At 44.3% G+C, this 14458-nt stretch overlaps 1 protein-coding gene across 1 annotated transcript in view; it reads right to left on the bottom strand.

Moving 5' to 3' along the window:
- CDH4 (cadherin 4) overlaps positions 1-14458 on the bottom strand; it is a 466340-nt gene that overhangs the window by 20681 nt on the left and 431201 nt on the right. Inside the window, exons 9-10 of the mRNA XM_074888264.1 lie at positions 8543-8728; positions 2212-2465 (exon numbers count right to left, since the gene is read on the bottom strand). Coding sequence (XP_074744365.1) covers positions 2212-2465; positions 8543-8728 — 440 coding nt within the window. The remainder of the gene's footprint in view (positions 1-2211; positions 2466-8542; positions 8729-14458) is intronic.

A 14458-nucleotide genomic window follows, 5' to 3' on the forward strand; every position in this document is an offset into this window, starting at 1 on the left:
GTTTTCATTTCTTTTTAATATCACTGCTGTGAGTCTCCTGCCCTTTCTCTGCTAAATGACCAGGGATCCAGTTTCAAAGCTGGCTTTGTGAATGTGTCTGTGGCTAATGAGGATAGCTTGAGGTGTGACATTGGCCATGCCAAGCTGTGCCTTACTGGAGATGCTCCTGCTTCCTTATCTTCTATTTGTAAAAACTCTATTTCATCAAAGACTATTTAGAGAGAGACTGAAAACTGTATGCAAGGCTCCAGCAGCTGGATCAGCTCTCTGTGAAGCGCTTATCATGGATCTGTAGGCTTAGCTTTTAGGGTATCTTTTTTCCTAACTCACCAATGTCAACTGTGAAGAAAAAACAAAATATCCTTTTCATAGCTCACAAAGACAGAACCCCAACAACACCCCACTGCTTCTTGCAAAGCCTTGGCACTGGGCTGTCCTGATGAAAAGGGGGTAAGAAGAGATTGTACTTGGGTTTGGAAATGAAGTGCTGGTGGATACACAAAATGTGTGTCCTGGAAGCCCTAGGGGGGAAAAAAAAAAAAGTAACTGACTGTTCATATTCACAGAAAGTCTTACAAGACCCTGCACATGCACTGTGCGATGACAGGAACGGCTCAGCAGAGCCAGTCCTTCTCCCAGAAACGGCAGAAGCTTGTTTGGATTACAGATCATCCACCTCTGGGTTAGAAGGAGTATTCCATCAGAAATGAGCTGTTCTCTCCTCTGAAAACCAGCCTTGGCACAGACGTCAGGGAAATAAAGACCCTTCAAAGGCCAATATTTCAAAAAGAATATAAGAAAAACTGGCTTGTTAGTTAGGAAGGTCTCTCTCCTCAAAAGTCGCAATACCTATCTAAAGACAACAAGATGAGGCAGTGAATAAACTATCATTTTCTAGATCAGACAGCTCTGTGCCAGGTGAAATATTTCAAACTCTTCCTGACTCGAAATGTCACAACTGATGTAAGTTTAAGTGGTCTTGTCTGTGGTCACGTTGTATACTCAGGTTTTGCAAAAAATACTGCGGTCCTTACAGACTTGGAGTAAAAAAGAAACAAAATTCTGTGGATGTAGAAGAATCTAAGAGCAGGAAACTTATTTCCCGTCTGCACAGACAGAGGCTGGAATACCTGTGAAAGGTCTCACAAGGACTCTCCTTTTCACACACGCTTTTCTGCCAATGTACTTCCCAGTGGGAAGGCATGTGCGTCCGGTCCTGGACCATGGATTCAGTCCCCAGTCTGCCCAGGTGGGACAAAACACAGTAAGTGACACCCTCCTGGTCGCAGCATGGACTAAATCCAATCTTAAACTGCTTACATCAAAAATCTGACTTTTAGAAGGCTTAAAATTTTTCCAGCTGAATCCCATTCATAGGGAAAGCAGCTAATGGGGAGGTTATGTTTGGCAGTTTGGTCTGAAGGGAAAGGGAAGGTCAGAACAAATCTCGCTTACTGCAGAGCAGGCAAGGGCTGCTGGGGTGCCTTCTATGGACCAGTATTAGTCAGATAAAGACCAAGTGCCAATGGCATGTGAATGGGTGTCTGACTGCTCGGGCAGTATTTAACTGTATGACATCTTAAAAGCCTGTTCAGCAGCTGTTCGTACCCAAGCGAGCCTTGCTCTGCACAGGCTGACAGCTTCTCTCGCACTCTGCTTTTTTAAGCCATGTTGAACCTAAATCCTCTGGAAGCAACAGCAGACACGATTAAAAATCCCGTCATTCCCTTTGGAAATCTAGCCCTAGCCCTTTCTGTGCCTCAGTTTCCCCCTCGTAAAACAGAAATAACAAAGCTGCCTTTTTCTAAACCTCTGTGTTTATGAAGCGCATGAACAACATAGGTCAAAGCATCCTTGACAAGGCAGAGACAAAACAGTACAATGCAGCCCTGACCTCTGTCTCTGTAACAACACAGGGACCCTTTGCTATCAACCGCTTGCATCTGAATCTGCAAACTTCCCCTGTGCAAGCCAGAAACGTGGGATTGAACTCTGTCTGCCCTCCCAGCCGCTCAGTCTGGCTTACCTGGACGGGGGAGGATTGTGAGTTTACAAGCTCGCAGGATACTCTGGAAGCCAGCCCCTGCCAAGCATTTTACTCATATCAAATCAGTTAGTCTGTGAATTAGCTTTCAGCTGCTTTGCTCCCCAAACTTCTGCAGCTGAAATCCCCTCCTGTACATGAGCTCACTTGGCTGCCTGGTCTCCCACCTTACTGCCTGCTGCATGAAGCGATCAGGATCCACCGCTGAAAACGTCGTCAGGACTGTCCCTGTAGGCACCCCCTCCTCCAGCCTGATTAACTTGTGGTTCGTTGGGAAATACGGCGCTTCGTTGACATCTGTGACTGAAATGGTGACTCCTGCTGTTGACTGGAAGGACATCTGGATGCCACTGGCCAGGGGAGCTTGGTTTGATACCATCACTGTCAGCATGAAAGCTCTGTTCATCTCATAATCGACTGCCTAGAACAAACAAACAAGCAAGTATAGAGCCAAGCAGAGAATAAATTCTACCTTCTGACTGAAAGTTGTAAGATTTAGAAGGCAGATGATATCACAGTCATTGCCTCATCTCGTTTTCTCCGTTCTTTTGAAGGTGTAAACCCCGACCAGCTTCAATCCAGTGGAGGATTTGCCCTTCCAGTATTTGGAGGGTCAAGTAGCTAAAATAACCTCACAAAGTAAAAATTGCAAACAGCAGGGAGGATTTGCCCTGTGTTTTATTCCAGTGCTAAGTGGTTTCCAAAAGAGAACCTGTCTGTGTTAGTTGAGCACTGAATGAACAAATCCACCAAGGGCTGCTCTAAATGCTAGGCGGAGCTTGTTAAGAGGGACTGGACAGGTACTTAACAGTGCTATTAGCATTTAAAGCTGCTGACTAAGTAACTAGGACAGTCTATGCGGATTCACGAGTCTGAAGTGCTCTTCATTTTTCCTCTTAAGTGAGTTTACAAGCAAAGGTGGAGCTGCAAGGAACAACGCCTGGTCCGGTTAATCAGGCGGTCCCTTCCAGTGGGACCTCTCATCCTCTTGCACGATGCTTTGTGATCTCCTGAGGTTGCCTGCACACTCCTACAGATACGTTTTGCTGTTGGGTGGCCACAGATCTCTTTTCAACATGCACATGAAGATGATGTGTCTTAGGAGCCAGAAGGATTGAAAAGCCTTTGCTGGCACGACTGACTGAACCGCAGTATAATAATAATTCCTAAACCATCCCACTAATTATTATGAGGGAAGTCGCTAATCATCTGCCAGGGAGGCTTGAGTTATGCAGGATCACACCTCTGCTTGTTAAAAAATGCTTTGCCGTAATTTATAAATTTAGAAGCGTAACCATTCTCCCTAATACCTTCTCCAGCGCTGAGTCTGCAAAGCATACTCTCCCGGTGTAAAATGCCACAGTTACATTGATTTCAGCAGAGCTGTACTGATTTACATCAGCAAGATCTGGCTTCCATGTTCTGTTTAAAACACACTATTGTCAGGAGAGAAATCAAATCATACGAGGCTACACGAGAGAAACAAATTTCAGGGGCAAAAGGTAAAACAGTGGAATCTCTATTCGATTGAAGTGCAAATGTTCCTATTGCTAAATTGTTTCTTGACAGGCAGGGCCAACATTTAATAAATAAAAGGAAGCATAAAGATTCCCAGTACACCCACCAGCACTGACTCACGGACTTGTACCGCATTCAGAAAAGACACATGGTAAAAGCTCCCATTTAAACACTATTCAGGGCCTTGAAACTATTTGATTAATGGATTTTCTCAATTTCTTTTCATACCCTTCTAATTCCTTCAGTCTTTTTTTTTTTTTTTTTTCCTAGGACTGGCCTGTTTGCTAACCTTGCCCACAGCCAGTCTGCACCTCCCTCCCCACAGGGGCTCAGACAGAGCCAGGGGGGCCCATCTGAGCAGCTCCAGTGTGGGGCTGATGTGGGAAACAACTGGGCTCCCTGCTGATGACGCACAGGACACACTGACCACACACACACCTGCTAAGATGTGGCCTGATGCAAGAGAGTGTTTTTTCCCCCCCAAAACGTAAAGCTGCTCTGAAGAGAAGTTGCTACAAGTATACTTGAAATTGCTAATGTGCAGGGACCTGTAAAGTAGGACATTTAGTTTTAATGTTAACCATCACTTGTGTTTTATTAGCTTTTATTTTTCCCATATTTTACTGCAATGTACGTAATTTCATTTATACTTTTTCCTAACTACCGTCTGTAGTCGTTACCCACTTGTAAGATGTTTTGAAACCTTTAACTCCTTGCCTAGTAAGGATAAGACAGACCTTGGACAGTCCGAAAAACTCCCTGAGTACATCCCTAATAGCAGGAACCTAAAAAACAAGTGTCTAAGATGCCAGTGTCAAGATAAGCGACTGGAAGCTGGTCTAAACTAACCTCCTTGGAACAAACAGGAGCTGAAGGACGGATGAAGTAACTCTATGACCATAGATGGACACAAGAAACATAAAGTTCACTAACGGACAGTGTGAGAAAGGCTGTGTGGACCCCTAAGGAGGGGAGAAGACCCTCACTCTATTTTTACTACACATGCTCAGATTATGTAAATGAATTCTGAGAACCCATTAGCATAAGACTGCCTTTTCTAAGAAATCTGATGAATATGTATGCTTTTTGTGTATATTAGTCAGAGTGTTTTGTTAGTAAGTGTGGCACTTGTGGTGGAGCGATCCCCAGTGCTGCCCAGTGCTGCGAATAAAGAATACCTGCTTAACAGTTACACGCAGTTCTGACTGTTGAGTGAAGCTCTTTGTTTCAGCTAACTCAGCTTCTTTCTCTCTCTTCTGGGAGCAACAAAACCAGGGCTGCAGCAGAGCAGTGCAGGGAGTGGGGCTGGACCGGGATTGCCCAGTAGCACCCATCCCACAGACCGTCCCCGAGGCATCGGTGCCATGTGCTGGCACGTGGTGGCACAGAGTCCATCAGTCTGCGAGAGAGACGATCTGCCTCCTTCTCTTCTGTGCCCATCTGAGTCCCATTTCACATATTTTGTTGAAAGAAAAAAAGGTAAAATCAAGAGCCTGTGTCTTCGCGGCAGTGTTTGTGCTATTGTCCCTGGTGGGACAGGGGTCCCTTGCAGCCAGACGAGTCCAGCCTGAAGCAGAACTTCTTTCACACAATAAAAAGCAATTTCTACCAGAACAGTTCATACTTCTGCTCCCTAAAACTGCCTTCCTCTGAGAATAACAGTGCACAGAGCACACTGTGTTCTTCCCACCGCACTAACCCCCTCCATCTCCATGCATCTCACTGAAAATGCACCATATTGATCAGGCCAACAGCAAGAGCAAAAGCAAGTGGAGCCGCTACATCCGGGACAAGGAGGTGTTGGACAGTTGCCTACTTTTTAATTTCATGTCCACAAAGCACATGACATGAATTCAAAAGCAGCACCTTTGCAGACACCCCTTGTTGCGTGTTCAGTGTCTGATCTGGCAGAAATGGCTCTGAAACGTCCCGCTGGAGACGTGGCACATCCTCCTCCTTCACTAGCCTCTCTGACCTGGATGCAGCAAAGTGAAGCCAAGGGCTTGCCACGTGTCCTCCTTTTCTCAAGGTACTTTTAACTGAAGAGAATAAATTTGCCTTATGTTATTGTTGAGGCAAATAAAGCTTCGGAAGCATCTCCATTACAAATTCACAGCTCTGATCCATGCAGAGTTTATAATAACATTTTACTTAGTCGGCTCCCACAGGGCAGTCACTGCTGCTCTTGGAGATTGTCTCCAGACTCTGCGGTGTCTCATCTGAGTGGGAGGTTTCCCTCTCCCCTTGATCAATGCTTTCTTTGAAGATTAGGGTCTTGCACGGTTACAGAAATATTTAGAAAGGCACGAACAGAAAAAGGAAATGTTACACTTTTGGTGATTGGACTGGAGCTGCAGATGAGATTTTGCTGAGAGCAGCTGCAAAATGGCCCCCATGAGCATCATCTGAACTCCAAAGGGCTTCTTGGTTTGGAAGCATTTCTGGCCCTGCACTTCTGGCCCCCGAACTGCTGGTAGAGGGTGGGATTCTTCACGGAACGCCCTTCTCTGCGGCATTTCTATGACTGCCATAGCCCAGATGCAAACCCCTGTGCTTGCAGCAGTGGGAAGTTATGTATAAGTGGCTTCAAAGAGCCACATGAAAATCCAGCCATGTAGGATCTGTAAATAAAAGGTTCATTACTTGACTTAAATTTTTACCTGTGTTTTCAATCAACATCAGGGATCAAACCAGCAAGAGACTGCTCCCACACCATGAAGAACAAGCTCGGACCGGCCACCCAGTTTGACATGCATACATCCCCCAAATCTTTAAGCATATTCACTTATTAACAGAGAACAAAATATTTCAAAGAAGAAGGTGGAATCCTAAGAGTCTTCCCTTCTTCACCATGAAAATTTAATCACAAGCAATTTCACTCATTCTCCTTGTTGAAAATACACCAAAAAGCCTCCCGGCTTGATAAGGGTAAGAAACTCTGGGTGCCCAGGAGGATCAGGTGAGGTTATATAGTGAAGACATTCAATGCAATTTCAAGCTTTGAGCTCAGCTTGACAAGATAGGATTTTCATGTGGTTCTTTGCATTGTGATCACTGTGGGTTACACAGCAGTGGAAAGTCAACACCAGTATCAATGGTGTCTTGACAAATCTGCCCTGCTTTTTGCCTGCAAGTTCTGAATAAGGGATGGTTCATTATGCAGAAGTCCTTGTGTAGCGGTGATGATCATGTAAATCCCCTGTTGTTCACTTTGATGTGCCTTTAAACTACAGTTGTGACACGTTACTAGATTAAGAACAAGGGGTTCTCCCCTGCTCGCAGTGAAAACATTGGCATTCCGATTTCAGACTGGTCGCTGATGTCAACAGAAGTTAAAGTGTTGCATTTTACTTTGTGGAATGTCTTCTATTTAAGCAGAAAATATATACATATGGATACGTGTATACTTACATACATATATCCCTCCATATACATGTCTAGAACCACTGCTAAGCTTGAAGAGGATTTGTAATGTTGCACCAGATAAGGCTGTCAACTGTCATTACAGAGCAATAAAGAGTGATAAATAAAGGACCCTGCTGAAATACCATCTAGCAGGTAAGATGATGTCTCCCTTAAAGTTTCAGCAAAGTGGCGTCTGCAGACACACACACACAGCCTAAGGGTCAGAGAACAGGACAAGCTCACAAGCTCACACGTTCCTACCAGTGTAACCTCACTGGCATTTCAGTGATGTCATTCTTCCTAATACCCAAAGTGTATGTATTAAGAATGACTGCAACTTACTAGCTACAAGGGAGTGAGGCTCTTTTTTTCAACACAGAGCTATTCTTAAATCACGCTGCTCTTTAAACATTAGTGTTTCATCCTAAGTTGTTGATGAAAACTTTTTATTAGAGAAGGCCAGACTTCTCAAAAGATGCAGGGTTTGTCCATCACAGCATGTGTTATCCTTTCCAGGTGCAGCGCACAGCGCGCGTCGTGCGAGCTCCTACAGATCACAGCAGCCTACTCGTGATGCCTTCACTTTTTTGGTTGTCAGAGGGAGCATCCACAGGCATCTTATCTGGGAAGAGATTCAGCGAACACTGAACGGATCCGGTTATGTTCTGGCTGTGTGTAATGACTGCAGAAGCATTCCCTGATTGGGCTGCTGGCTTCAGTAACTGAAAGGGAAGCGAACGCTCAAATGAAGATAAAGTCATGTTCTTTGGCAGCAAGGAGGGAAACAGAAATTGGTACCTGCTGCAGATATCTTGAGGGTTCCAGCTCTCCTAATGCTGAAGGCAATGGATGAAGGAAAGAAGGGACAGTGGATATTTACAGTCTTATTTCTCAAAGTCTTTGGACAAGATCCTCTGCTGATCTAACCTGGGGAGTGGCTTTCAATTGAGTGGAGCTATTCTGAGCTGAGGATCTGTCCCACACTGCATATTTATTGCTTGACACTAGGAAAAGGAAAATTTCTCCAACTTTTTTCTGCCAAGCAGCTCACAGGAAAATCTCTCCTTTCCTTCTGTTACCAGGAAATTCATTCCTGAAATCTCTCCTGCACTCTCTGCTTTCACAGAGGATCACCTGACTGATCCCCTGCAGTGAAGTGCTACCCCTGATTCACAGCTAACGGGGACTTTTCTGGCTCAAAAAGACGAAGGTGCAGCCCCTGCCCTGAACCTGCCAGGCAGGCTGCACAGCCCAGACACCATTCCCTCTTACGGCGCCCAAAACGCCAAGGAGGAGAAGGATGTGAAGGTCAGGCTCAGATGCTGGGAAGAGCCATCAGCATGTGAGAGTTTATGAAAGCTTACGGTGGGCCAGGCTGAGTTGGGAAACCCAGAACCAGTGGTATACACTTGAAGTAAAAGTATTCAGGACTCTTGTACAGAGAGAGATGGGAAACAACAGACTGGAGCACTCGTATAGAGAAGGCACGAAATAACTGCAGGCTTCTGGCAATCCTTGTAGCCTTAGCTAGCTGAAAGGGCGGCAGAGACGGATTTGCTTTGGCTTCCCCCTTACCTTCACAACAGTTACCATGCCTTCGTTGGTGACGGGGTCTGTCCGGATGGTGAAATGGCCAGAGGGGTCTCCGCTGATAATGCGGTAGATGGCATTCCAGTTGGGGGAGTGAGGCTGGTCCCGGTCCATCACCGTCAGGTTTGCCACCACAACCTCCACTCTGTTCTCAGGAACTTCTCCTGAATACTGTAAATAAAAGACAGGAGTGGTCATGGTGGGAGCTTTCTGTCAGTCCTCATGAGTACCTCCCCTCTCCCCTACATCAGCACGCTGACTGGGAAATCAGTCCCATGAAGAGGACAATGGGGTTATATGTTATAAGCAACACATCCCTTTCTCATTTCTGGTTTTCCTATTTTTTCCTTTGACTATTTTTCCAAACTTTTCAAAGCCTAGTTTCACCTCTCAGCCCAAAGGAGAACAAACCCGCTATCACCCAGCCATTGCCCAAGTTTCAGCAAATGCTCAAAGTAAACGAACAAAAAATGTTCTTGATAATCTCATTCAGATACAGCAATCAGAGAGTTAATTGTCAACAGCAGGTAAAAATGGCAGACTAAAATGTGCATTTTTTAGGATGACTATGTCCTTTTAACCTGAGGTATTTTGCCTCACTCAGATTTCAGTGATGGCATTTTATTGCTTCTTCAGTGATTTTACTTCATTTTCTTTCTTTCTTGCCCTTGATTTGATTTTGTCTCCTTATTTGAAGTGTTTCTTGTGATTTTGCCATTGCCTTTCCTGGTGCTTAATTCTCTCATTTAGCACTGATTTTCATGGAGCACGTCCCCTTCAGGCATATCCTGATGCATTAGCTGCATTCTTTTCTGCTTCCCAGTCCCCGATTTATCATATGGCTGATCAGGGATTCTGGACTGTGAATACTTCCAGCGTTTGGGGCTCAAAAGCTGCCAGTAAGACACATTCCCAAATTTTCAACTGTCCTCATCTCTCGGCATCGCCTATTAGTAGCACTTGCAAATCAATGCTCTGATTGACATATGGCAAATTAAACACTGGGGAAACGATGGGAGCGGCTGGCTCTGAGTCTGCAACTGAAATCCTGGCCCCAAACTGCAGGAGCAGAGCACTTCCGAAAATCTGGCCTTTGGTGTGCACAAATGCCAGGTTATGTAAATGATAATAAATCATTCCTTTGTTAGCACAAGAATCCCTTTCCACTCCTAACCCATCCCCATCCATTGGAGTCTTTCACTTATGTGCGCTTATATTTAGTATATATTATTCCACCACTGGCAGCAAAAATATTCAATCTGCCTTATGTTAATGTAAATTTAAATTTGCCCTTTAGTAGTATCCTGAATGGCATTTTGCCCTCTTTTCTGTTATGCACCTGTCCTAAACAAGTTTTCATTAGTGAATGCAGATGGCATCTCTTTCCAGCCATGCTGAGTGGTGGGGAAGAACAGTGGGAAGCTGCAGGTTAATTCTAATTCCAGTACACGCTACAGTTCTTCTTTTCACTTTATTTCCCCTGATTTCACTTGTTCTTTACCCATTCTCTCGCCCAATTTGGAATCTCTGCGGCACACAGTTTAAGCAGGGGAAATATCATATGGAAATTTATCAAAAGCCTCTTGAAAAATCCATTAGATTATGTCATATGTACACTCCTATTATCAACCTTGTCTGAAACCCGCTCCAAAGAACTGAAGGAGATTAGTTAAGCAGGATCGTCTCTTACTAAATCCACACTAGTTATCGCCCATTACATTAAATTAATGTTGTATGGCATGCCAGCAATGACAAGCTGATGAGCCACCAGTCTTTTAAGAGGTGGCTGCACTGTTAACATCAAGGTATCGTACTGTAATTTCAAAGGAGTTAAGCACTTTGTGCATCCATCTCAAATCTTTGACCTAGGACCTTTTTTTGTTCATTACTACTAGGCTTATGCCTTGCAGAACCAGACAGAATTAACTCATCAAGAGCAAGCCATCAGTTTAAGGGGGCCAGTCCTACAGGCTGCTGAACACCTTTAGTAGGTCACAACCCAGGTGCTGACAATGAGTTTGGGTTACATGGAAAAATCCCACACAATCGCCAACGGATTTTGCAGCAGCTTCTGTAAAAGCCATCACAACATCCATTTTCAGCCTGTAGTGACAAAGTTTACTACAACACATAATTAAAAAATATGAGGTATATTAAAAATTATAAATACACAAGCACATCTCAGTATAAAGCCTGGAGGAAGATCGCAACAGTCTATAAAGCTTTTTCCCACAATGCTCAGCATATCCTGAGCAGGAGTTTATCCAGTTGTTGTTCACACCTATTAGGTACAGTTAGGGAACGATCAGCCCTATGTAGCATTGAGGGTGGATACGGGTGTCTGTTACGCTTACAAAGCCAAATATTTTTGTGATGAGAATGGAGTAACTTCACTGGAATTACAGGAGACATCCAAAGCTATTCAGGTTAAGAAGAAAATCTTGGAGAGGTGCACCATGAAGAACAGAACAATTTTTATCAGCTACAGATCAGCAGTTACTGGGAATCCAAACCAGAGCCTGTCTTTCCTCCTTTTAACACTCCCCCACTATCATTATTATAAGTAAATGCTGTTACACGTATTGTCCACAATTGTCTTTATCTTTAATAAAATTAAGTAATGACATTAAATTACATCTGCTAGAGGAAGGATGGCAGCTCAAAGCTACCCACACTTCTTTAATCGTTCCCTCCCTATCCTGGAGTAATTTAGGATAATGAACAATGCCATCTTTCACTATGCTGCTTTCCAGCATTCCCTGTGCTGTAAGTTCTCTTTCACAAGATTACAATTGATTTTCAAATAAAGAGAAGCATATCTATTCAAACAAGGTAAAACAATGGGCAACGGAGGAGCTGCTGGAGTAAACATAAGATTGATAAAGCAGTGTTTGACCTATACTTGTAGCATTTACTCATATTCCCCTGTATTTCATTTAGCTTCACTTTCAATTGTTGCATTTGAAGTCCTTAATTTCCAGAGTGTTTTTTTTAAAGACCATTCACAAGGAGGTCTATGGCTGATTGTTACACGCTTCGCTTTCCTTCGCAGACAAGGATTTGTTCTGAACCTGGCATGTTTCTTCCCCTCCCATAAAAGCCTGTGCTGGCAAAAGTCCTTCTCTTATTCCTCTGGAGCTGGCCTGTCTGAAGTCATGCCTGGCTGAAAAGGTAATAATTCATCCTGGTTTTCAGGTTGCATCAGATTATACTAAAATTGGTTAATCCCAGAGTTTGTCTTTTGTCTCACTCGGTACCTGACAGCATATAAACATGCAGACAAATATCACTCCGGAGGAGAAAGGGATTGATGTGGGGGACAAATGATGAATTCACACAATGACTCGACTTTGTGCAATAAATCTGGAGTCTGGGCAGTGAAGCCATGCACAGCAGAGTAAAACCAATTAGCTCACTGCAGCCACTCCTAGGGAGGTGTGGAATTGAGATGGATGAATACAAAGATAATTATTCAGGCTTCCTTCTAAAGGGAATTAATTTTTTCCAATGTTGTTACTTTTTTCTAGCTGGTTTTGCTAAAAAGGTGTGAAAGCAAAGACTTGTCCACATGAATATCTGCAGGAAAGATTTTTGTGTTGTCTCTGAGATTTGCTAAACACGACGTAACATTTGTTACAGGCAGAAGTAGTTTATGAAGGCTGAATTGCCTAGAGAAACAGTGTTTTATGACCTATACTATGGATTAATGCCGAAGAATAAGGGCATCTCAGTTCTCTTATTAGACTCTGAGCCCTCCCCCTGACAGCTACGACTGCTGCCAAGTGCTGCATCTTCTCTCTCTCCCCTAGGTTGAGAGAAACCGCAATGAGAGTGAGTGAGCACCCGTGTGCACGTGGCGTGGGGTGTCCCATCTCCCACCGCTCTCTGCTGCCCGTTACGCAGCAAGCTCCGGATCCGAGGGGACGTGCAGTGGGGAGCCAGCACCCAGAGGGCTGCGCCTGCCCACGCAAGCTGTGTGAGCCGGCACCCGGCCCCACCACCAACCCACAGCTCCTCCACCCTGAAGGGCACACTCCAACCCAGGGCTGGCATGTGCGCCAACTGTTTACCTTTCCCGCACGATATCTAACAAAGACGCTTGAATAGCAGGGAAATTAATAAACAACTGCGGTCTGGTTGCAGCAATCTGTGTAAAATGAAAAAAAAAAAAAAAAAAGACGAAAAACTCCTAATAAATCATTAATTGTGATGTGCATGCCCAGCTGCAGCACGGAAACAAGCAAATGCCATCCTAATTGATTGCTTCTTATTCCATCTTTATAGGCCTGCATTTTTTATTGTGAGGGTTGAGTAAGCCCAGAGGTGTAAAAAACCTCTAGATTGTACTCTGTGTATCTGCCAACTTGATATTTAGATCAATAATCCTCTTTTTTTTTTTTTCCCCTACTCCTACTACCGGTAATTTAGCTTTTCTTCCTAGCAGCCTAATTCCTGTTTTCTTAAGCCTTACTATCAATTCTCTGACCTTTAATTTCCGATATTGTTTGCTGTACGGATGACTGTACTAGGTCTTCAAGTCATCCTACCCCCTCTACGCTGTGTGGGTCAGACTTGGCTATCAGCTTGTGTGACAATCAAACAGTGACCTCCAGGTTCTCGCTCCATCATTGCCATTGTGCAGCAGAGACCACAAGCTCACTCAAATCCCCACAAAATCTCCATGAAGCCAACCATATTTTGTGCACAAATCAGATTTTGAGATGCTCATTTCTTAGTCACGTTTTATTTGAGAAATACTCACTCTGGTGTGTTCTTGGATGCTGATCACCCTCTAAGTACCGACGTCCTCACTTTTTCTGAGGCAGCCCACAGCACCCCTGCTCTGCATTGCAGCAGCCAGCAACCCCTACCTAAGCCTCTTTGCTGCTGGTTTTCAGGCTCATGCCCACAACATCCCCTGCACTGCAGCGTCCCTGCTTCAACTTCACGTTCACTTGGATCTACTCCACAGTCCATCCACGTATGCGTATCATACTTCAGACTAGCTGTATGCCATGTGGCAAATGCTTCCCCAAACGTTATCTATAAAGCCCAACACACTCTTGCCAGCTCGCGGTTTTGCTCCGCTGGTACGAGGCCCAGCTGTCACGGTGCTCATTCAGAAATGAATTGCTCGGGCTGCCGGCACCGGCTCATCGCAGTCGGGCAGGAGTCTGCCTTGCCCAGCTGAGCAGAGGGAAGTGCATGACAATTAGCTCACCAACTTTTAAAGGATGCTTTGGAAGCCCTGCCTTTATCTTCACTGGTTTGTGCTATTAAAATACCTCACCTACGCATGGTGTGGTGGAGCCAGACCATCCGCTTGTTTATTGGGAGTTTCTACAAGGAACAATGAGCGACGTTCAATGTGCTGATTCACTTCTGCTAGATGAGTTTGAAAAACAAAAGCAAACCCTAAACTTTTTCACTTCTGAAGCTGATCTTGTGATGGGGTTCAGACAACCTCCATCGTGTTCCTGCAGCTGACGCTTTGTCTTTACTGGTGTTATTTTTTCAAAATTGCAAGTATTGGCAGGTTTTGGATTAAATTACAAGATTCACTCTTTGAATATGAAGACAAAGCAGGAACAGAGGAGAAGAAAGCAATATCCTTTCTTTCAGAAGCAACAGAAGAAAACTCTCTCATTTCAGACTCTCTGGTGTGAGGAAGGAACGTGCAGGTCTCGCTTTCACCTTGGTTCAAAGACTCTTAGAGTACTTGCCAAGAGTTCAGAGACACGAGCACGTAATAGTAAAAGGATATTAAAAAAAAAAAAAGAAGTTTGCATGTCTGACAATGAGCATTAATTTTTTTTCATTATCAGATGTTACATTCTTGTGACAGTATGAAAAGATGCCACAGAAATGATGACACAAGACACTATTGTGCTGCAAGATAAC

The sequence above is a fragment of the Strix uralensis genome, chromosome 18, assembly GCF_047716275.1.
Source record: "Strix uralensis isolate ZFMK-TIS-50842 chromosome 18, bStrUra1, whole genome shotgun sequence".
NCBI classification, from domain to species: Eukaryota; Metazoa; Chordata; class Aves; order Strigiformes; family Strigidae; genus Strix; species Strix uralensis.